General features: G+C 35.4%; 1 protein-coding gene across 9 annotated transcripts; it reads left to right on the forward strand.

The window, feature by feature from the left end:
- The first annotated feature begins 666 nt into the window (after positions 1–666).
- Positions 667–19,024, forward strand: brm (ATP-dependent helicase brm). Of its 9 annotated transcripts, none has more exons than XM_070142035.1 (24): positions 667–767; positions 3,551–4,609; positions 4,750–4,883; positions 5,210–5,334; positions 6,060–6,198; positions 6,390–6,592; positions 6,723–7,020; positions 7,198–7,426; positions 7,648–7,847; positions 7,957–8,166; positions 8,413–8,607; positions 8,873–9,046; positions 9,267–9,380; positions 9,679–9,914; positions 10,219–10,385; positions 10,580–10,788; positions 11,417–11,599; positions 11,723–11,893; positions 12,275–12,388; positions 14,788–14,996; positions 16,015–16,141; positions 16,530–16,698; positions 17,133–17,278; positions 17,754–19,024. In XM_070142035.1, the coding sequence occupies exons 2-24, from the start codon at positions 3,553–3,555 to the stop codon at positions 17,754–17,756; spliced, it is 4,812 nt and encodes a 1,603-aa protein (XP_069998136.1). In that variant the 5' UTR covers positions 667–767; positions 3,551–3,552; the 3' UTR covers positions 17,757–19,024. The 9 variants fall into 9 exon arrangements, with proteins under 9 accessions (XP_069998136.1, XP_069998137.1, XP_069998138.1 ...); XM_070142036.1 differs by having other exon boundaries at positions 17,136–17,278; XM_070142037.1 differs by having other exon boundaries at positions 7,651–7,847.
- Positions 19,025–21,764: the final 2,740 nt, after the last annotated feature.

The following is a 21,764-nucleotide window of genomic DNA, read 5'->3' on the forward strand; positions in this document are numbered from 1 at the left end:
ATACATATATATGCAAATATATATCTATATATACATATATATACAAATTTATATCTATATATACACATATATTTGTGTTTATATTGTGTGTTTGTGTGTGTGTGTGTGTGTGTGTTTGTGTGAGTGCGTGTGTGTGTGTGTGTACATGATATATATGCATGTATGTATACATATAAATGTGTATATTTACATGTATGTATGTTTATATCGGGAGAGTAAATACGTATAGATTTCAAATACACAAAAATCATACAAACACACAAGCAGCCATGTAGATAGGAGAAAGCGCAGTAATTTCCTATTGTTGGAAATTTCCAGTCAGAAATATGCATTATAGATCTAGATAAATGGCACAGTAATCAAGATAAATGCAGAGCTAATGTCTCATTTGCACCACAGATACCTATTACACCTTCAGATAGTAAAAAGAAATTGCACAAAAGAAAATTTTGTTGGATTTGAACCATCTGTTACAAGACGCTGATTCCGCTTGTGCGATGGTGCCACATTGCAACACTTGAATAAAATATTTCGATTTACATAAGTAAAAGCGTAGATAATGACAGTTTAATTTTAATATTTACGTAAAACAAAATCATATCTATATTATATTGTATAACATTCAAGGTTATGATAGTTTTGTGAATCATAACATTTTAGATATGGCATTTACGCAAGCTAAGCTGTGTTGTTTGTTGCCATCAGAAAACTCTAGTGAAGGAAATTTTGTGCTAGATTCTTGGATTATGACTAATTTGTGAAGCTAAGTAAGTTGCTATCGATACGAAACAGGTAACAAAGCAAAGAATACGTAGTTCTACTTGTGTTCACGCGCTAGTTTTCCAACTGGTTGTGTATTTAAAGGGTTTTTGTGTCGAAATAAAATGACCGGGTTCCTGGGCCCCTGGGCTGAGGAGGCCATTGTCGCTGCTTTTTATCACTTTCAGCGTCGAAGTTTGTTAGTTCACTTGTTTATCTGCGATTATGATTGAATTAAATGGGAATGTATGATAAGTATTACGAATATATAAATTCTCTCATGTCAGATACCCACGAACGACCAAAATCTGGAGTGGGGACGTCAACTGTCATTGAGAACCCATGATTGTGATATTCTGTATGCATATATATGTATATTTATCTTCATTTTATATGATTTGAAATTATAATTCTCATTGGATCGTGTGATATTGTAATATTCTATTCTGGAGGTAATGAAATGAATGTATAAATGCCAGTTGCATCGGGTATGCAAGACCTTTGTTTGTTGTGGATTGTTTGTGAATCTTCAGAACTACATTGATCTTTTAATTGTTTTGCTTTCTTTCTTTCTCTTAAATGGTTATCTTCTATCCAAAGCCACAACTACCTTTTTCAGTTAAGTTGAGTAATGATGTAGTGTCAGATGACGACTGTAGCTGGCACACCTGTTGAAGCTTCAAGGATAATAGGATAATAGATACTACCGCTTATATATTAGCTAAATAGAGCTAGGTCTTGTTCCTCAACTGATCATGAATTGCCATGGAGTTCAGTAAGCTTTACTTTGTCAAAGGGCAAGTGGATTTCATTTAGATTTATTTACTGGATTGCTGATTAATTTAGCTAATGCCAATCAAGAAGAGGCTTATGAAGGGTTAGCAAGATTGATTATTGAAATTATTCATTTTCTGTTCTAAAGTATAATAAATGAAGATGATTTATTTAGAAAATAATTTAAAGATTAAAATCTAGATTAGTTTTTTTTTTTTTCTAAGTGTATGTATAGCCATGAACAGGCTATGTTTGAGAGACATTTTTTGCTGTGGTGCGCTCTCATTGGCTGGCAAGTCTGACCATATGCAACATTAGGCTCGCAGTGATTGGTTGTAATACAGAAGCAAGAGCATCCTGATCAGAATGAATTCTGGAATCTTGGAGACAGTGGTGTTATTGAATATTGTACTTTCTTGAGCTTGAAGCAGCCTTAAAGCATTTGGAGTTTGAACACAATATCAATATTTGTTCAGATTAGGTTTATTTAGAGTAGGCTAGGCTAGGTTAAATTAGGTTAGATTAGGTTTGGTTTGGTTAGATTAGGTTAGGTTTGGTTAACTGATTAGTGTTTGTGGTTTAAAAATGGCAAAATAGTCAACCAGTAGTGCCATGCACAGTTACATGTGGTGCCCCTTGTTTATGACGTCAGGGCTATTGGCCAATCAGCGCACATGGCAGAATATTTGTTTCCCAAGATGTTGCCGGTTCATGGCATTATGTCCTTTTTTTATTTTATTTTATGTTGTTAAAAAAAAGAAAAAATATCATTATTTAGAATTGATTATTATTTTTTAAAGCATTCTTTTGCATCCCATATCCCACTGTAAATGTTCCAATTTATCTTTGGACAGCAAATATGTCTTGCCTTGTCAAGAATATGCAACTCATCAGGACACAAAGTTCTTGTATCTACTACTTCACCCTAGTCACAATTTATAGCCCATCTATCATACAGACTTTTAGCCCAATTTATAATGTTAGTATGGTTCTTTACCAAAGATGGCTTCCAGTGTTGGACTTAAAAGAAGTTAAGGAAAACTTAAAAACTGCAGTGCTGCTTCCCATAGTGAATGGAGTGGCACATTACAGTACTACCATTTATTCTGATGAGATAAGGCCTTTAAAACAAAGGGTTGTCTACAACAATAAGAACTGCAGATGCCATGATAATTGATGGAAATAATATCTTTTGAACAGTAGTGTAATAAAAGCACTTACTTCTCTTCAGTGACTTAATATTACTTCCAGTATAACAGGCTAGGCAATTTTTTTTTTTTTTTTTTTTTTTTTCGTTCTCTCTCTTTTTTCTCTTTTCTATTTTCTTCGCTCTCTCCTTTGAATGTTGCTGATGATCCTGGTGTATTTCTTTCTTTCTGCAAACTCGCATATCATTATAGCCATTGAACTGGTGTAATATTTCATAGTACATGATGTACATACCATAAAGGAGGATAGATAATTGTAAGGCACAGTACATTTTGGTTTATACCTTTATCTATACTGGGTACAGTGAATCCTGAATTTTGTTCAAGCACATTATGATAAGATCATTATCAGCTAGAAACCTGATATAGTTTCTTTTGGATATCAGTTGAAGTGCATTTCAGTCTTGAAATATAAAAGCATTTCAGATGAGGACTGATGTTGATGTATTATTTACTATACTGAGCAAAGAAGTGAAGCCGAATTTGAAAATAATGTAGCTTTGTGATTTATTTCTGAAGGAGAATTTAATTATTTCCAGAAATTATTAAATTACTAGGTTTGATTACTAGAGTAATCAAACCTGCATATCAAGTGTATGATAAGTTTGTATATTTCTTTTACTGGATTCGAATACTTAAGCTGTTATTATTCTATTTATCTTTAGGAATAAATTGATGTGATATAGATGGATCAGGTTGAGAGATGATCTCAGGATAAAAATTATACTAGAATAGAAATCACTGTAAGAATTTATCTTGAAAATTAGAGAGGGCAATCTATATTTATTACCTTTCTTTGTCATTTGCAGAGATGTCTGCACCAAGTCCAAACCCAGGGAGTGCGGCCTCCCCCATGGGTCCTCCGCAGCAGGCTCTGTCACCCATGCCTCCCCCCCAGGCCACCTCCCCTGCTGTGGGTCCTCCTCAAGCACCCTCACCCATGGGACCCCCTCAGGCCCCTTCACCCATGGGACCCCCAGTGATGTCTCCTGGACCTAGTGCTCCCCCCAACCAGCCAGGCCCTCCAGGAGCACCCAACACATCAATGCCTCCGCAGGGTCCTAGTCCTCACCACCCATACCCTCAGGGGCCACAGGGAGCACAGGGGTGGCAACAACCACCAGGTCCCTACCCAAACAGCTATCAGCCACAGCCACAGCAGCAGCAGGGACCTCCTATGGGTCCTGGCTCACATCATCCTCCACAGGGTCCACCTAGTGGCCCTCCAACATCAGGCTTGCCCCCACCAACCTCAGGGGGCCCTAATGGACCAAGTCCCAGTGGGGGGAGCTTCCAGCAGGAAAACCTGAATGCTCTCCAAAAAGCCATCAACACTATGGAGGACAAGGGCCTTCAGAATGACCCCAGATACACAGACCTGGTCAACATGCGTGCTAAGTATGGAAACATGGGTCCACCTCCACCTGGTAGCTCTAGCAGTGTCACTTCTGGTGCACCGACAGGACCACCAAGTGGACCAAGCTATGGGCCTCCAGGTGTTGTAGGAGCTGAAGGGCAAAGGCCAGGACTCTTAAACCCACCACAGATGCACCAGCTTAGAGCACAGATCATGGCTTATCGCTTCATTGCACGAAACCAACCAGTCCCAACTCATATTACTTCCATGATTCATGGGCGTCGTCCAGATCAAGACCCCACTCGGCCTCCAGGGCCCCCTGGACCCCCTGGTCCACCTGTAACTCCATCTGGCCCACCATCTGGACCACCAAGTGGTCCTCCAGCAGGTCCCCCATCAGCTCCAACATCAGGACCACCTGTGTCCACAGGACCACCAGTCCCCACAGGTCCTCCTGGACCCCAGGGCCCACCAGGACTCCCTCATAGCATGCAGTACCCAAGACATGCAGGTAAGAGTTTCATGATTACTTAGCAGGTTGTATAGGTTGCAAAATATGAAGGAATTTTATATTCATGATTAGAAATAGAGTATATGAAATATGGATAATTATATGAATTATTGATTATTATTAACATGGTATCCTGGTAGCACCAGGACCAATGCCATCAGTTCGGCCGCCATACAATGGCACAGATCCCTCCCAGACCCCTCCACCTCCACCAAGTGTAATGACAACCCAGCCAGGACCTGGGCCTATGCCAGGAACAACACCAAGGCCACAGGTAACTTAATTCAGCTCCAGTGTTTATTAATTTAAATATTTATTTATTCTTTTCCTTCATTTCATCCTTTGATTTATACTCAGTCTCTTTTTAACATGTATACGTATGTATATATAAATAGATGCCATAGCCGAGAGTAGAGAGTGTGGGTTATTTTAGGTTTCATGTGCTGATTTTTTGTTCATGCAGCTGTCTGTGCATGCATTCAGATGACTTGACTGATATGGCATGGGGTGCCCGTCGTGATTGAGTTCAATTATTTTGTTGGAATTAAGATTACTTCATGTTTACTTACGGGTACTTGATTTGAGGCATTGTCATTACAGGGTCCACAGCCTGCTCCAGGTGCTACACCAGTGCCTGTTGTTCCTGGAAAGACTAGTCGCGTTACACCAGTTACCAAGCCTAGTGGTATTGACCCACTGGTGCTGTTGCAGGAGAGAGAAAATAGGTAAATTTTTTGCAGCATTCTGTTTGTAATTGAGAAGCCCAAGGAAATACATGAAAAAAAAAAGAAAAAGAAGAAAAAAAATATATATATATATATATACGTATATGTATATGTACACACGCACATACATACATACACATGTATGTTTGTGTGTGTGTGTGTGTATATATATATATATATATATATATATATATATATATATATATATATATATATATATATATATATTTATTTAATTATTTATATATATATATATATTTTTTTTTTATATATATATATATATATATATATTTTATATATATATATTTTTTATATATATGTATATATATACATATAAATATGTATTTATATATATTTATATATATACATATACATATACATATATATTTATTCTATGTATTTATAGGCATATGCATTAATATATATGTATGTATGTATATGTTTATATATATGTATGTATTTATATGTATGTATGTATGAATATATATATATGCATGTATGTATATATGTATATATATATATATATATATATATATATATATATATATATATATAGATGTAGATATAGATATAAATATAAATATTCTGTAAATATATAGTGTATATATATATTTATATATATGTGTGTGTGTGTGTGTGTGTGTGTGTGCATGTGTGTGTGTGCATGTATATAGATTTAATAGTCCTTGTAAAAGATGAAATTGTGTTCATTTTTTCTTTTTAAGGTTGGCTGCACGTGTAGCGCATCGTATTGATGAACTTAGTGGTCTCCCAGCAACAATGGCAGAAGACTTGAAAATGAAAGCACAGATTGAACTTCGTGCATTGAGGCTCCTGAACTTCCAAAGACAGTTACGAGCTGAGGTGAGGGTTGTGATTATTTGTGTATATGATTAAAAGTTGTGACTTTCTTTCGGGGGATAATTTTACTTTCATAATTTTGTCACAGATTATGTTCTCCTAGAAGAAAAATCTTTATCTAAAATGCTGTATGATAGTTTTCCTTAGTGGCTAGTAATATTTATAATCATTTCATGTGTTTACTCGTTTCGTAGGTGGTAAGTTGCAACAGGAAGGATACAACATTGGAAACAGCCATCAATATCAAGGCATACAAGAGAACCAAGCGACAAGGCCTGAGGGAGGCCCGCATCACAGAGAAGCTGGAAAAGCAACAGAAGCTGGAGGCTGAACGCAAGAAGAGGCAGAAGCACCAGGAGTACCTCAATGCTGTGTTGCAGCATGGCAGGGAGCTCAAGTAAGTCAACAGAAGGGGGGAAAGTTTAAGTCTCTGTTATAGTAAAGGGAATTCGTTGTAATTTGTGAAAATCAGTTCTTATACAATGACATCAATCTTATCATGTACTACAATATCCCCATCCTTGCAGGGAATTCCACCGCCAGAACAACCAGAAGATTGGCAAGCTAAACAAGGCTTTGATGATGCACCACATGAATGCCGAGAGGGAAAAGCAGAAGGAACAGGAGCGTATAGAGAAAGAACGTCTGCGCCGCCTCATGCTGGAGGATGAAGAAGGTTACCGTAAGCTCATTGACGAAAAGAAGGATAAGCGTCTTGCCTACCTCCTCACGCAGACGGACGAGTTCATAGCCAACCTGACAGAGATGGTCAAGGCTCACAAGGAAGATCAGCGTCTCAAGCACAAAGAAGAGAGAAAGAAAGCGGTATGTTGGAGGCACTAGTTTAGCAACTTTGTAGTTTATTGCGTACAAGCCAGGTTTTCGGGTATCATTTCTCTTGTATAACATAATTCACATATATATAAGTGTGCACATCAATTCATGCTATTTACTGGCTTTTCAACGCATGGTTTTTAACACTTGTTTTCCTGATTCAAACAGCGTGAAGAGAGGAGGCGAGCCAGAGAGGTTTCTGGTGCTGAAGGGGAAGATCCTCAACAGACACGTATCCCTGTTATTGAGACCGCTACGGGAGCAATAATGAGTGGCATGCAAGCACCAACAGCAGCAACCCTAGAGGTGTTCTTGGCCTCCAACCCTGGCTGGGAGGTGCTGCCTGAAGAGGACACAGAGTCGTCTGATGAAGAGGAAGAGAAGATGGATAATGAAGGTAGGAGTAGAGGAGTTGGGAGATGGGTCATGGGGAGTCTTGTGATGATATGTGGCAGATTGCTGTTGTGGTTTACTTTCATGTTTTTCTCTTTATGCATTTAAATTGGTTTTATATCTTTATGATTGGTCAGATGTGGAATATCTAGAGGTCTAAATTATTGTACACTGTATCATTGGAATATATTTACTGTATAGTGTCATAAATAACTATTTTTCCAGCAGAGAAGAAGGAAGAGAAAGAGAAGGAGAAGGCACCTGAAGGGGAAACTAAGCCAGATGTCAAGAAAGTGGAGGATGATGAATACAGGGATGTCACAGGAGAAAAGAACTACTATTCCATTGCACATACCATCAAGGAAACGGTCAAAGAGCAAGCCACTATCATGGTCAATGGCAAGCTCAAGGAATATCAAATCAAGGTGAGTACATATTACCTTGAATGATGCATGTAAAACAGATTTTAAATAGGAAGATATTTTATGTTTGCTCTACTTTATTTGTTGCTAATATGATTATGTGATTTCCCAGGGTCTGGAGTGGTTGGTATCCTTGTACAACAATAACCTGAATGGTATTCTGGCTGATGAAATGGGTCTGGGTAAGACCATTCAGACCATTGGCCTTATCACGTACCTGATTGAAACCAAGAAAAACAATGGGCCATACCTTATTATTGTCCCTCTCTCCACCATCTCTAATTGGGCTCTTGAGTTTGACAAGTGGGCCCCAACCGTACAGGTCAGTAATGCCGTGTGCATATATTTGTTTTATTACTTGTAAGAGTTTGATTGAGTTTTAATGCATTTACATCAAGTGTCCTTAGATAAGGATTGAAAGTACACTACTACAGTTGAAAGGTAATCTGTAGAAATTTTTACCAATTATAACTCAAATTTAGTACAGCATAAAGTTAGCTAAGAGAATATTTTTGAAAGGTACCTTCTACCAAAGATGTTAGTGTTACTCATTGACTTTGTTTTGCAGGTGGTTGTGTACAAAGGATCACCTCAAGTGCGCCGCATTGTCCAAAGTCAGATGAGAGCCACAAAGCTGAATGTCTTGCTTACTACTTATGAGTATATTATCAAGGACAAGGCTGTGCTCTCCAAACTCCGCTGGAAATACATGATTATTGATGAAGGTCACAGAATGAAGAACCATCATTGTAAACTGACACAAGTAAGTAACTTCTGGATTTTTGGTCCTTGTTAACTATTCTCTGTTCTTTAAACTTCTGGCTTGTTATAAAAGATCAGGTATTACATAAAAAGGGTAACATGCCTGAATTTGTACCTGTGTATATATACATGGTACATAGTTATATAATTGATTTTTTTTTAGTGTTAAAGGAATTACTCTACTCTTAAGCATAGGTAAGAAATAACAATTAGTATAATGAGCATTTTGAAAAGTACATTATTATATTTTTACATATTTTTTACAGACTCTCAACACATTCTACAATGCGCCACACCGTCTGCTGCTAACTGGAACACCTCTCCAAAATAAGCTGCCAGAATTGTGGGCTCTCCTTAATTTCCTCCTGCCATCTATCTTCAAGTCTTGCTCCACTTTCGAGCAGTGGTTTAATGCCCCCTTTGCTACAACTGGTGAGAAGGTAAGTCTTTATGATTTTGGGTTTAGCAAGCATTTCTTTACTATTATTTAGATCCTTGCAAATATATGTAACTAATGTTATTTTGGGACATCTGATTGCTGTAAAGACTTGAGATTCTTATACTAAAGTGTAGGGATAGTCATGTATGAAAGGTAATTTATCAATGTAAATGTTTATAATGTTTTTGCTCTTCATTGATTGTTTATGCATATTCTTTCAGGTGGAACTGAACGAAGAAGAAACCATTTTGATTATTCGTCGTTTGCACAAGGTCCTTAGGCCATTCTTGCTGAGAAGATTAAAGAAGGAGGTCGAAGCACAGCTGCCCGACAAGGTATGGTAAAATGGATATTTCCTTTTCCTTTTTTATTATTAAGATTTTTTTGTATGGCTGGAATATAATGGGAAAAAGTGAATATGTTGGTATGTATATATAGTTTGTATTTTGCCTCTTGGAAATAGGAGTGTTCTAGAAGGGTTTTGAATGATTGGTACAGGAGATAAGTTGTTTTCTTTTCTTTTTATAAGAGTGAAAAATTGTGTAATGAAAAGAAGCTTATCCTCTATACACAGGCAGTCTCTCATGAAGAAATGTGAAGAAAAATAATAAGGAAAAAATTTTCTTATTCCAGGTTGAATACATTATCAAATGTGAGATGTCTGGGCTACAACATGTGTTGTACAGACACATGCAGTCAAAGGGTGTCTTGCTCTGTGCGGAGGATAAGAAGGGTAACAAGAGCAACACCAAGGCGCTCATGAACACCATCATGCAGCTACGTAAATTGTGCAACCACCCCTTCATGTTCCAGCACATTGAGGAAGCTTATTGCAATCATATTGGTTTTGCTGGTGGCATTGTTCAGGGGTAAGTATTTTTTGTGTATTTTTTAAGTACTTAATTATATTGGTGTCTTAGTTGATATGATAGTTAGCTTTCATTGGGAAGTTCAAAGTGATAAGTTATTCATGAGTATAAAATGCTTGCGGTAGGGTGTTGATAAGAGGTGTTTAGATATGAGTAGTAGAGTCTAATATTATTAGTCTAAATGGCAAGTGAATAATTTTGATTATAGTTGTTCTTTAAATCATACTAACAATGGCAGGAAACATTGTCAGATTTTGATATGTACATACAATGTATCATAACTTACCTTTTTACTTCTTCCCAGACCTGACCTGTACCGAGCATCTGGCAAGTTTGAGCTCCTTGACCGTATATTGCCCAAGCTGAAGGCAACCGGTCATCGTGTACTCCTCTTCTGTCAGATGACCCAGCTCATGACAATCATGGAGGACTACCTCATGTTCAAGGGTTTCAAGTACCTGAGACTTGACGGTAAGTTTTCATCAGTGTAGGAAGAGCATTTGTCTAAGGCAAAAAGGCAGAAAAGAGGGAAATTTTTATTTTTATCTTATAAAACAAAGTCACATTGCTTATTCAGTTTAGTTGTTGAGAATGATTGTAATTTTGTGAAGATTTTTTGAAGAATGAAGGGAAGCATATGTAAATGATTTGTCTCTTCCCGACAGGCATGACAAAGTCAGAAGACCGAGGAGAGCTTTTGAGACTATTCAACGAGTCTCGGGAGTTCTTTTTGTTCTTGCTATCCACTCGAGCTGGTGGTCTAGGTCTCAACCTTCAGTCTGCTGACACTGTAATCATTTTTGATTCTGATTGGAATCCTCATCAGGATCTCCAGGCCCAGGATCGAGCCCATCGTATTGGCCAGAAGAATGAGGTAAGAATTTTTGTCTCGCCCCCATTATAGTCAGTTTCATTTATTGATTCTTGTATACCCTATCATTGGAAGTAATTATTATTGATAATTTTACTTTGATTATATTGATTGTTGCATTGGAGGTTTCATGTTCAATATATATATATATATATATATACATATATATATATATTATATATATATATACAATATATATAAACATATATCTATATACATATATATATATATATATATATATATATATATATATATATATACATATATATATATATATATATATATATATATACATATATATATATATATATATATATATATATATATATATATATATATATATATATATATATATATATATATATATATATATATATATATATATATATATATATATATATATATATATATGTATATATATATATATATATGTATATTATAAATATATGTAAATACACACACACACACACACACACACACACACACACACACACACACACACACACACACACACACACACACACACACACACACACACACACACACACATACATACATATACACATACACACTCATTCACTCACTCACTCACTCACTCTCATTCATTCCTCAATAATTCCTTTCCACCCAGGTGCGAGTTTTGAGACTGATGACTGTAAACACTGTGGAAGAGCGTATCTTGGCTGCTGCCCGTTACAAACTCAACATGGACGAGAAGGTCATCCAGGCTGGTATGTTCGATCAAAAGTCTACCGGATCAGACCGTCGGCAGTTCCTGCAAGCCATTCTCTCCAATGACACCATAGAGGAAGAGGTAAGGGAGGAGAGCCAGGACACATGTCAAAAAATATATCTAACGAAATGAATTTGAGAAACAATTTTGATATCCTTTTGCCCTAGGTCTTGACTTTTAATTTTATTCTTTTGTTGTTTTCAGGAAGAAGATGAAGCCCCAGATGATGAGACAGTGAACCAGATGATTGCTCGTGGTGAAGAGGAGTTCGAAATCTTCCAAAAACTGGATACAGAAAGGAGGGTGACAGAAGACAAGCCTCGCCTCATGGCTGAAGATGAACTGCCAGAATGGATGTTGAAGGAGGAAGATACTGTGAGTTTATTTAAATGAAATGGGTTTGAAACGGAAATGGGAGAGGTACAGTTACAGAAGAAGAGGGGAAAGCCTTTTATGGTGTTTTAGGACAAAGAGAAGTTTTGAAAATTTAACTCGGAATATAGTTGGCATGATTCTTTTAGGGTTAAAATAACACTGATAAGTTCAGTGAATCTAGAATCAGTGTATTTTCACAAGTTCATAAGGAGAAACAAGAATCAAGGTACATCTAGCATTAAATTGATAACATCCTTTGCAGTGATTAAGAACTGAACTATGTATACCTGTTCATCTTCTACGTATAATCATTTAAAAATATATGCTTACACAAATAATAAAAAGTTATGGGATTAAGACTGCTTCCCCTCCATTGTGTAGGAAGAAGAGGAAGAGGAAGAACAAGAGGAGTTGGGAGACCGCCGAGCCCGAACCAAGAAGGAGGTGGATTATTCTGACAGCCTGACAGAGAAGGAGTGGTTGCGAGCTATTGGGGTGAGTGTTTGCCAAATGCATTGTGCATGGATGATGGTCTGCTACTCTGTTAAATGATCCATATTTATTTACATTATGAAGGAGAATACAAGGTATTATTTGAGGGCATGTGCAGTGTTCTTGGGCCAAGTCCTTGAAAATGCTTTTAAGAATTATTTGGTTAATTTGAGCTTTCATATATACCTGAAGCATCGATTTGTACGTTAATGCACTTCAGTTATGAGATTTTAAAGCTTATCTTATAGAAGAATTTTTAAAGTAATAAAACATTTAATAAACCGATTTTTTTCAAGCACTTGGTCTGAGGATTCCTTTGGATGCACATTCCCTTATTTGAGCCTACACTCGAGACCTGAAGGTTAGCTTCGGCAAGTGCATTATGATCAAATTGGAATGACATTGACCTACAGTTTTCATGTGCATTGGCTCTGTGTAATGAAATGTTTTATGAACTGTTTGAAAGATGAGTGAGAGGATTGGGAAAGATGGAAAGGAAAACAATGTTTGCGCTCGTACTTTGGTCAGTATATTTAGAATACTGATTTCTGTTCCATGCAGGCAGTAGAAGAGGATGGGAAAGAGGTAAGAGAGTTTTGACAGGATCTGGATGTTCAAGCTGTTACAGAGAATGAATTGACTTGAGTGTTTTTTCTTATTTTGTGATTGTTTTTATTTTATTATCAATATTAATTATTATTATTGTTACTTTTGTAATTAAGTATTATTATTATTTATCTTCATTATCACCATCATCATCATAGTTATTGTTGTTATAATTATAATTATCATTGTTATTATTTTTTTATTATTGATGTTATTTTTATTATCATTATTGTTATTGTTATTGTCAGTATGATCATTATTATTATAGTTATATTTATTTTTATTATTATTATTATTATTATTATTATTATTATTATTATTATTATTGTTATCAGTATTATTATTATTATTATTATTATTATTATTATTATTATTATTATTATTATAATGAATATTACATTTGATATTTGATTTTATTATATTTTCATAATGCTTTGCTGTAAGCCTTTCTTTTTGTAGCATCCCCCAAACCCCAGAAACTTTAATGTATCTTCAGACTTGTTTTTCCTTTACATGCACATTATTAGAACTTGTTGAGACATCTTTTTTGTGAGCCTCCAGCTGGAAACTAAGTGGTACACTCCAGCCGGCCAATAAGAGCCTTATACTTTTTAGTATATTTCATGCAAGTTACAGTTAGGGATTTATATCTTCATTGATTATGAATCTTATATATTTCTTGATACAAAAATCATATATAAAGATGCAGAAAATGTTTTCAAGCCATTTTGGACGTAAAGTACATGTTGGCACCATATCGGTAAAATCTCAAGTCATTAATGAAAGTTGCTGAAACAACATGGTAAGAATTTATAACATGTTTTGGTCATGTGTTGTGATATTGACTTCAGAAAAAAAAAGGTGGATGTACAGTATGAGAGCGAGAGAAAAAAAAAGTCTGAATCTATGAAATACATTTGACAGTTTTCACAGCTTTGCAAAGCAAAGAGTGTTTTGTAAATAAGCAGTATAAGTAATTGAGACTGGTCAGATACTTTTTAAAACTTTATTTGAAGCTTACATATTTCTTGCTACTAATAAAAATCATAACACCATCTTGATTAGTGTAATGTTTTTTGTGATTTTTCTCAATGTGAAATAAAGACCAAAACTTTACTGTTCTTCAAAAAAAATTATCAGAACACATTTTGATCTCTTGTGAAAAACTCATGTTTTGCTGCAACCACAAGCCAACATCAAACAAAGTATCAAAGTTTTGGGGGTTTCAGGATGCTACAAAGGATACCTTTTGTTTAATCCCGTTTGCCAAGAAGCACGTCTTACTGCTGACTGAAGTAATTACCAAAGTAATGCGTTGTAGATTTTATTTCTCCTTCACCATTTCTTTATCTCTTATTATATAAAAGCTTTTGATATCACCTTGAAGAGAAGTCACATTTTTCTAGCCTTAGATTGATTTTTTTGCTACAAGGTAGTTTAATCTGCTCTCAGATAGCTAATTGGCATTGAGATGGAATAATGGTCCACATCTTGGTGTTAAAAGCACTTTTAGAAGCTGAATGAAAATCATGTTGAAGGAATGTGATCTGTGTTGAATTTAGTCTTCAATAATGAATATTAATGCAATACTTTGTGTGACTACTAATACATAGTAAATATTACTGTTTTATTTGTAGCAGTGTGCTTTGCCTTTGTATTGGTTTGGCTTGCAGGTATACAAGATTCCTTTTTATAGAAATGATACAGAATGACCAGAAGTAGTCTCTTTGTGTTCTTATGATTCAGAAGGTTTTGTTATCTGAGACCAGAGGTTTACTTGGTACATGACTTTTCAGGCAATGGAGAATGATGACGAAGAGGAGGCCAACGGAAGCAAGAGCAAGCGTGGTTCCAAGGGCAAGAGAAGGAGGATCGATGATGATGATGACGACCCTAAGCCCAAGAAACGGGGTCGACCGGCGAGGGAGAAACCTGGCCCCAAGAACAAACGACTGATTAAGCAGCTTAAGCGTTTGATGGACATAGTCATCAAATATGAAGACAGGTAAAGGCCCTCTTGCATTCACTTGGTATGAGACATTTTTCACGTGTTCGGGAATTCTCTCATTCAGAGCTACCTGGAGTTAGGGATTGTGCTCTGCTGTGTATTTTGTAAAGTAGATAAGAGTTGTTTATGATAAGTGTTGGATTATTAAGCATTTTGGCATATGGGTATGTAAGTGTCTGCAAACATTGTATCTTGCACCATAAGTTTCTGCCAGGCTTTCTAAGAGTTCAAAAGATTATACTGTGTGTATATATATATATGCATGACTTCAGATTGTACCATACAGGTAGAAAGTAGTGCTCAAGTCTCTTGTAAATTTTCTTTTTTTGTAAAACTGTTTCTATTATAAAGTAATGGACTTTTGTCCCATTCCTAGAGTGTGTTAACACTGTTGTGTACTACATGAAGGAGAAGGGTCTTTAAGTGTTTTGGGGTAACCATGCAGCTGTTTTTGATTGGATGGTTACTGAATTTCTGTAGTTGAGATAGTTGGTCTACAGGCTCATCAAAAACAAACGAAAGAAAATAAAGAACTCTGTCTTGGTGTGCACTTTCAAAGCCCTCTCCATTTATGCTTTCATGTTTGCTCTAGGACTAGGACAAATAGTTCGGGAAAGAGGTGAGTTTGTATGGATTATTATTAATATTATTTTTGTATTTTATATATTTTATTTTTTATTTATGTATTTTCAGTCATTCAAGTCCGTGAATTAGGATGAGTTTTAAAATACTTTTTTGGCGGCTAAGATTATAGATTAAACTGGAATGTGAATTGAGGTAGTTCACTATTCTGTATCATTCGTTGTTAACAAATTCATGATGGAATCATACCTATTAGTCATACAGTAATGATCATGCAATTATTTTATGGTGTGACATTGCTCTAGGTAAGTCCAAGACATTTAAAGTCAGGTTATAGTTCAGTGCTCTAATAAATGCTAAACTGCTATAGAAAAATCAGTTCCCCTGAACATCCAGGTTTTGTCAACTAACCTCAATTGCTCCTCTTGCACAGTGACGGAAGGGTACTTAGTGAGCCCTTCATGAAGCTGCCTTCGCGTAGGGAACTTCCAGACTACTACGAGGTGATCAAGAGGCCCATGGACATTCGCAAGATACTCAACAAGATAGAGGAAGGAAGGGTGAGACTATAGCTTGGATTTTGGAAGTTCACATGTGTGTCACGTGGACACCTCATTTGTATTGCATTTGTATCACAGTTACTATTGTTCATTAAGAAAAAAATTATTTATTTGATTTTACCATAATTTACAATTTTCAATTTGACCCCCCCCCCCCAAAGAAAGAAAGAAAAAAAAATATTTTATATATATATATATATATATATATATATATAAATATATATATATATATATATATATATATATATATATATATATATAAATATATATATATATATATATATTACCTTAAACTCTGTGAAACTTAATTTTTACATTTTTTCTCAGTTTGCATCATTCTTCCTATCACAGTATGAGTGATTTTCATTAATGACTCCAACCTTTTCAGTATGAAGACTTGAATGATGTAGAGAGTGATTTCATGCTTCTGTGCCGCAACGCTCAGGAATATAACGAAGAAGCATCAATTATTTATGAAGACTCCATAGTCATGCAGAGTGTGTTCCTCAATGCCCGTGAACGCATTGAGACAGAGGCTGATAACCTCCCAGAGGAAGGTGGGGCTGACGATTTTTGAAAGAATGTTATCTAGTAATGCATATCTTATTTGGATTTTATTTATCTTTTGAATTGTATTATTTATTCTTTTGTTTGTTTTATTTTTTTGACCATTTAAGATTTATTAGAAAGTGCTCTTTCTGATGCTGTGGCTTCATTTCATTATTTTATACTGTGATATACCTTTTTGTTTTGTTTTAATGGCTTAAGAAAACGAATCTGTTAGAAAGGTGAGATATTTGAAATCTGATTTGATTTCAAAGTTTTAGTTTCACTTGCACTTAACCAAACAAGTTTCTTTGTCATTCTGTTGACATGGCATTGTGTCTTTGCCATTCTTAGTGTATTGGCATGTATTGCTTTGCTGCAGAAATATGTAGCAATATGTAATTCAAGTGGAATAGATGTGTCAATGAGTTTGGCTTTTTGGCAGAAGATGATGACGATGATGAGGAAGAGGAGGAGGAAGTAAGGCCCAAGAAGGGAAAGAAAAGCAAAGGAGACAAGGGGAGAGGACGAAAGAAAAGAGTGAAATATGCCGATGATTCAGATGATGATGATGATGATGATGACGATGACGTGAGTAAGAAGGAAGTAGAGTGAGAGTTATCATTGAGACCTGAAGATGACACCAAGGTTGATTGATTAAATGATTTATTACTTATGATGGTATAATGCTATTCGGAGAGCCGTGCCATTTCCAATGGGAAAGAAATCGGAGTAGGAAAGATGTTGGCTTGGCTCAGCAGTTTTAAACTGTCTTCTTATTTTAAGAGTAAAAAGAAAAGAAGAAAGACGTCTTTTAATGTAAACTTTTTTATATTATTATTCCTTTATTGAAAATTACTGTAGCCAAAAATTAACTCAAATATCTGTGAGTAAGTGGCCCTCTTTTTTTTTTTCATTTATGCACCAAAGCTCACTTTGTATGTTACATCTGAGGAAAGTTTTATTTTATTTTACAAATTTATTTTCTCCTTGAGTAACAATTTTTTCTTGAATTTGAGACTTGGCTAATGAATTATTTTTCATTTTTTCTGTGTATTTTTTCCAGTGAAGTGATCAAGTGTCATCAGGTTGCAGATGCAAGAAAGGAGTGTGAGAAAAAAAGATTCGGGGGAAGATCTCTTTTATGGGTGAAATTGTTCAAATTTGCCATCACTTGAAGTAGACCAGTTGTATGAAGATTTATGCTCAAGAGAAAGAGAGCACATTTATCAGTTTAATTTGGTATGCAACTTTGCAAGCATTAAGGTTGCCTGTGTAGAATATAATTGATTTTTTTTTTTTTTTTTTAAGTAAATACACCTTCGGATATTTTTTTAAGGCATGGGGACTTGCCAGTGGCATTAAAAATGTAATAACAGATTTCATGTAGCAGAGGTATAGTTTAGAGACAACTATTGCTTCTAAAGATAGTGTCAAGAAAGTCTGGTGCAGAAATACTTTCATGATGATTAGTAAAGTTTCTGTATATTTCATGCTGTCACCGTAGACAGTCAGGGGTAATAAATAGTTTTACTGGTGTTTTTATGTTTAAATTAATTAGACTGAATAAGAGAAGGTAGAAAGGGGTGAATAAAAAGTTTAAGAAACTGATAATAAACAAAGCAGTTGTTCATCTGCTATTTTATTTTTGTATTATTAATTTTAGATACATTTTAAATTTTATTTATGTATTGCAAAATTGAAAAAAATTATTGAAGGCAGATGTAAAAGCTAATAAGTAAGAGCACAAATTTATCTTCTAATTGACAGGAAAAATAAGTAAAGAATGAATTTTACAAAACAATAACAGCATTTTATGTGAAATCATTCCAGATGAGAGACTAAAGTGCATAAAGAATTATTGTATGCAGAGTGGTATTATGTAATCATTGGAAGAGGCAACTAGTTTAGTTTGATAATTGTGAATGCAAGCTGAACTTCTCAGAAAGAATGGTGAATGAGACTACCTCCAGTACAGGTTTAGGTCATTGGGAAAGGACTAGATTTATGGAGATTTTCAGAATGAATGTATGGTTGTTATTTATTTATTTCATTTTATTTTATTATTATTATATATTTTTTACTTTGTATTTGGAGAGAGTAAGCATCCATCTGTAAGTGTCATAGTTTGCATAAATTGTATAAAAGTTTGGGTTTATTTTAACTTTGCAACTGCTGAAAAAGCAGAGAATCTCTGAATTATTCAAGCTTCCATACTTTCATTCCATGTTCTGTCTGTAGAATCTTGAGATGAATGTGTTTAAGCATAAAGTATTATAATACTTTTGTTTATTAGCAAATTAGTCAACATGTCATGAAATAAAACATCAAAAAGCATTTTTTTCTCTCCTTTCTAATCCCTATGTTCAAGTGCTGCATATGGAAGAAATGTGAAAAGGCCCCAAGGATGAATATGCAATGTATAATGTCAAGTGATAGGAACTTCAGTGTCAAAAATGACCCTTAACCCATTGGATCTTGATGCCTCACTGCCATTTTGTAGCCAAAATATGGACATTAGGCTTACTTGAGGGGACTCTGGCAAGTTTGTGGCATGTAGGCCAGGCACACAGGAACACTATGTGGTGACAAGACTCCATGCTTCACCTTTGCAGTGTTATTTTCTCCTTTTCTGGGAACATGTTTTTTTGTGCCATTTTACAATGTCTATATTTATCATTTGATTTGCTTAATCCAGATGATAATAGACTGTTTTCCTGTTTACACAGACCCAATGTCATCTCTCAGTGCAGTAATAAGTAACAATTTGTTATTTGTACAATTTTTAATTTTTTCCATATTCAATTTTGTGAAATACAACCTGAACTGCTGGTCATAGCAGGCAGGAATAGGATCCTGAGCATGGAAATAGCATCCTTTCTGGAGCCAGCTCTCTTCCAGTCATGGCTCACGGATGGTACATTCCACACTCATTTAGTGATGGAAGTAATGCAAAAGCCCCTTTCTAAATGCCCATTGAGTCTAATCACCCTCCAAGAGTTTTTGCACTTGTAGTTAGTTATTTCCATCACCCTATCTTCAGCCGAAATTCTCTTGACAGGAACTTGGCCTTCAGCCAAAATTTCCATGACCGCAAGTCCATGTCACCCTTCACTCTAGCCAATTTGTTTTTTGACATGACATCATCCAGATTGTAGGGGTTAACTTATAGAAATATCACACATAAATCATCATTACAAAAAAAACCCTACTTTTGTGCGTGTGTGAACTGTCAAGTGCGTGTAAAATAGTTGGCATTACCTTGAAATCCTGTATTTGTACTTTGTTATTTTTCTCCAGAATACCAAACTTATTCAGAAGGAAGGCCGAGTTGAATTAAATTTACAAAGCCTTTTCATTCATTGGTAAATTTGCAGAGCACAAGGAGAGTTGACAATAGAAGAAACTCCACACAAATATGAAAATAGCTGGCACATAGCTGTATCATCCCTTATTCTGAGTAAAGAAAATAAATGAAAACACCTACTATGTGGATATAATATATGAAGGAAAAAAGGGGTGTACATTAAAACTATTTAATTTTATCATAGGCCAAAAGTTGCATGAAAGCTGTGCTAAAAGAATGATAAGCTAGCTTTGTGTCATTCCTGAATGACTTTTGTACTCCATTTGCTCTTCCCTTTTTTACCCTTTTCACAATGAAGCAACCTTAAGAAACAAAAGCAAATTGTAAGACAAGTGCTGTTAAAAAGGTACAAGCTCTAGATATATTTATTTATAATTTTCTGCTGCATCAACATCGAAGGTCATTTGCGGCATATATAAAATATAGCAAAAGGTGAGGCTTGGGGGGGGGGTGAAGCCCCAGGTAAGGAGAGGTCATACAGCACTATCATAAAGTATTGTTTTGAAAAGTTTAATAAAGAGTTAGAGATTAGCACAAAATATGTTGGATGTCAAAGGTTGTACAGTGCTGTTAGTTAGCATGGTAGTAAAAAGGGTAAAGAGGAAATAGCAAATGGAGTAGGTCTTTCATCCTCTCAGCACACCTCTCACACTTTAGGATGTGAACAGACAAAGGGAATGAAAAGGAGAAAGAAAAGAAAAGGAAAGGAAGAAAAGACCATGCAAAATTTGTTGAGGCAAGGGTGATCCCCCCCCCCCCCACACACACAACAGCAATGACCCTGGGATTAATAAAACTGCTCCATTTTTTTCTTACAATAGTAAGTATATACAGAAATAGATGTAAGCCATATTACAGTTTCTTGAGTAGACCCCTTCCACTTCCCCATTCTTATAATTATTGACATCTCTCTCCACTAGGCAATACTATCTCCATTCGTTCTGTACTGTACAGTGTTCACCCCATCCTCCTCCCCTTCTTCACTTAAAAGCCTGTAGTCTCTCCCTGATAATAACATAATAGAGGTGTGTAAAGACCATCATAGTAATAGTAATGCTATTGGTGTCTTTTTGCCAGATGCTTTATCTTTTCACTGCTGTGTATCAAAACTACAAATAGCTTACCATAAGACATGGTATTGCATTCCACTGAATTGTTAAAGAACTTACAAAATGCTAGATGATTCAGTAAGACGATGTATATCAAAAGATATGACAGCAAAAATTAGAACTGCATTTCTAAGACCCAGTGTGACTGCAGTTGGATGTGTCTGTACTTTGTATTTTTCAGTTCTGATTGTTGATACATTATCAAGGATCACTTGCTTTGCATTCTATGTTCAAGTTCATAATTTTATATGTGATTCAAAAAAAAAAGCATCCTGATTTTACAAGTGTTTCTGAAAAATAAAGTTTTTTTTTTGTAATATCTCCACCAGTTTTAGTAATTTGGGAACTTCATTCACAGAGTGGTTACTGGTTAAACAAATAAATGTGCTTGATACAGCAGTATGGTAAAGTATTGTAAATCATATTAGAATCATAAAGAGACTCCCATTAGATTTCAAAACCTATGTTATTTTTAACACTAAGAATTCAAGTGCACAAATTTTGTAACCAACTGCAAGTTTACTAAACTCTATTGTATTTAGTCATGCATGGTCATACACCAGGACTCTCATGTTCAAAAGGGTAAAGATGAAAGACATGG

The sequence above is a fragment of the Penaeus vannamei genome, chromosome 28, assembly GCF_042767895.1.
Source record: "Penaeus vannamei isolate JL-2024 chromosome 28, ASM4276789v1, whole genome shotgun sequence".
NCBI classification, from domain to species: Eukaryota; Metazoa; Arthropoda; class Malacostraca; order Decapoda; family Penaeidae; genus Penaeus; species Penaeus vannamei.

What these genes read in the sequence shown, in the direction of transcription:
- brm (XM_027382033.2), top strand. Translation starts at nt 3,553, where the DNA reads ATGTCTGCACCAAGTCCAAACCCAGGGAGTGCGGCCTCCCCCATGGGT. An exon ending in AAAGACAGTTACGAGCTGAG is followed by an intron (nt 6,199 to 6,389) that starts GTGAGGGTTGTG and finishes CTCGTTTCGTAG; the next exon opens with GTGGTAAGTTGCAACAGGAA. An exon ending in GTATTGGCCAGAAGAATGAG is followed by an intron (nt 10,789 to 11,416) that starts GTAAGAATTTTT and finishes CTTTCCACCCAG; the next exon opens with GTGCGAGTTTTGAGACTGAT.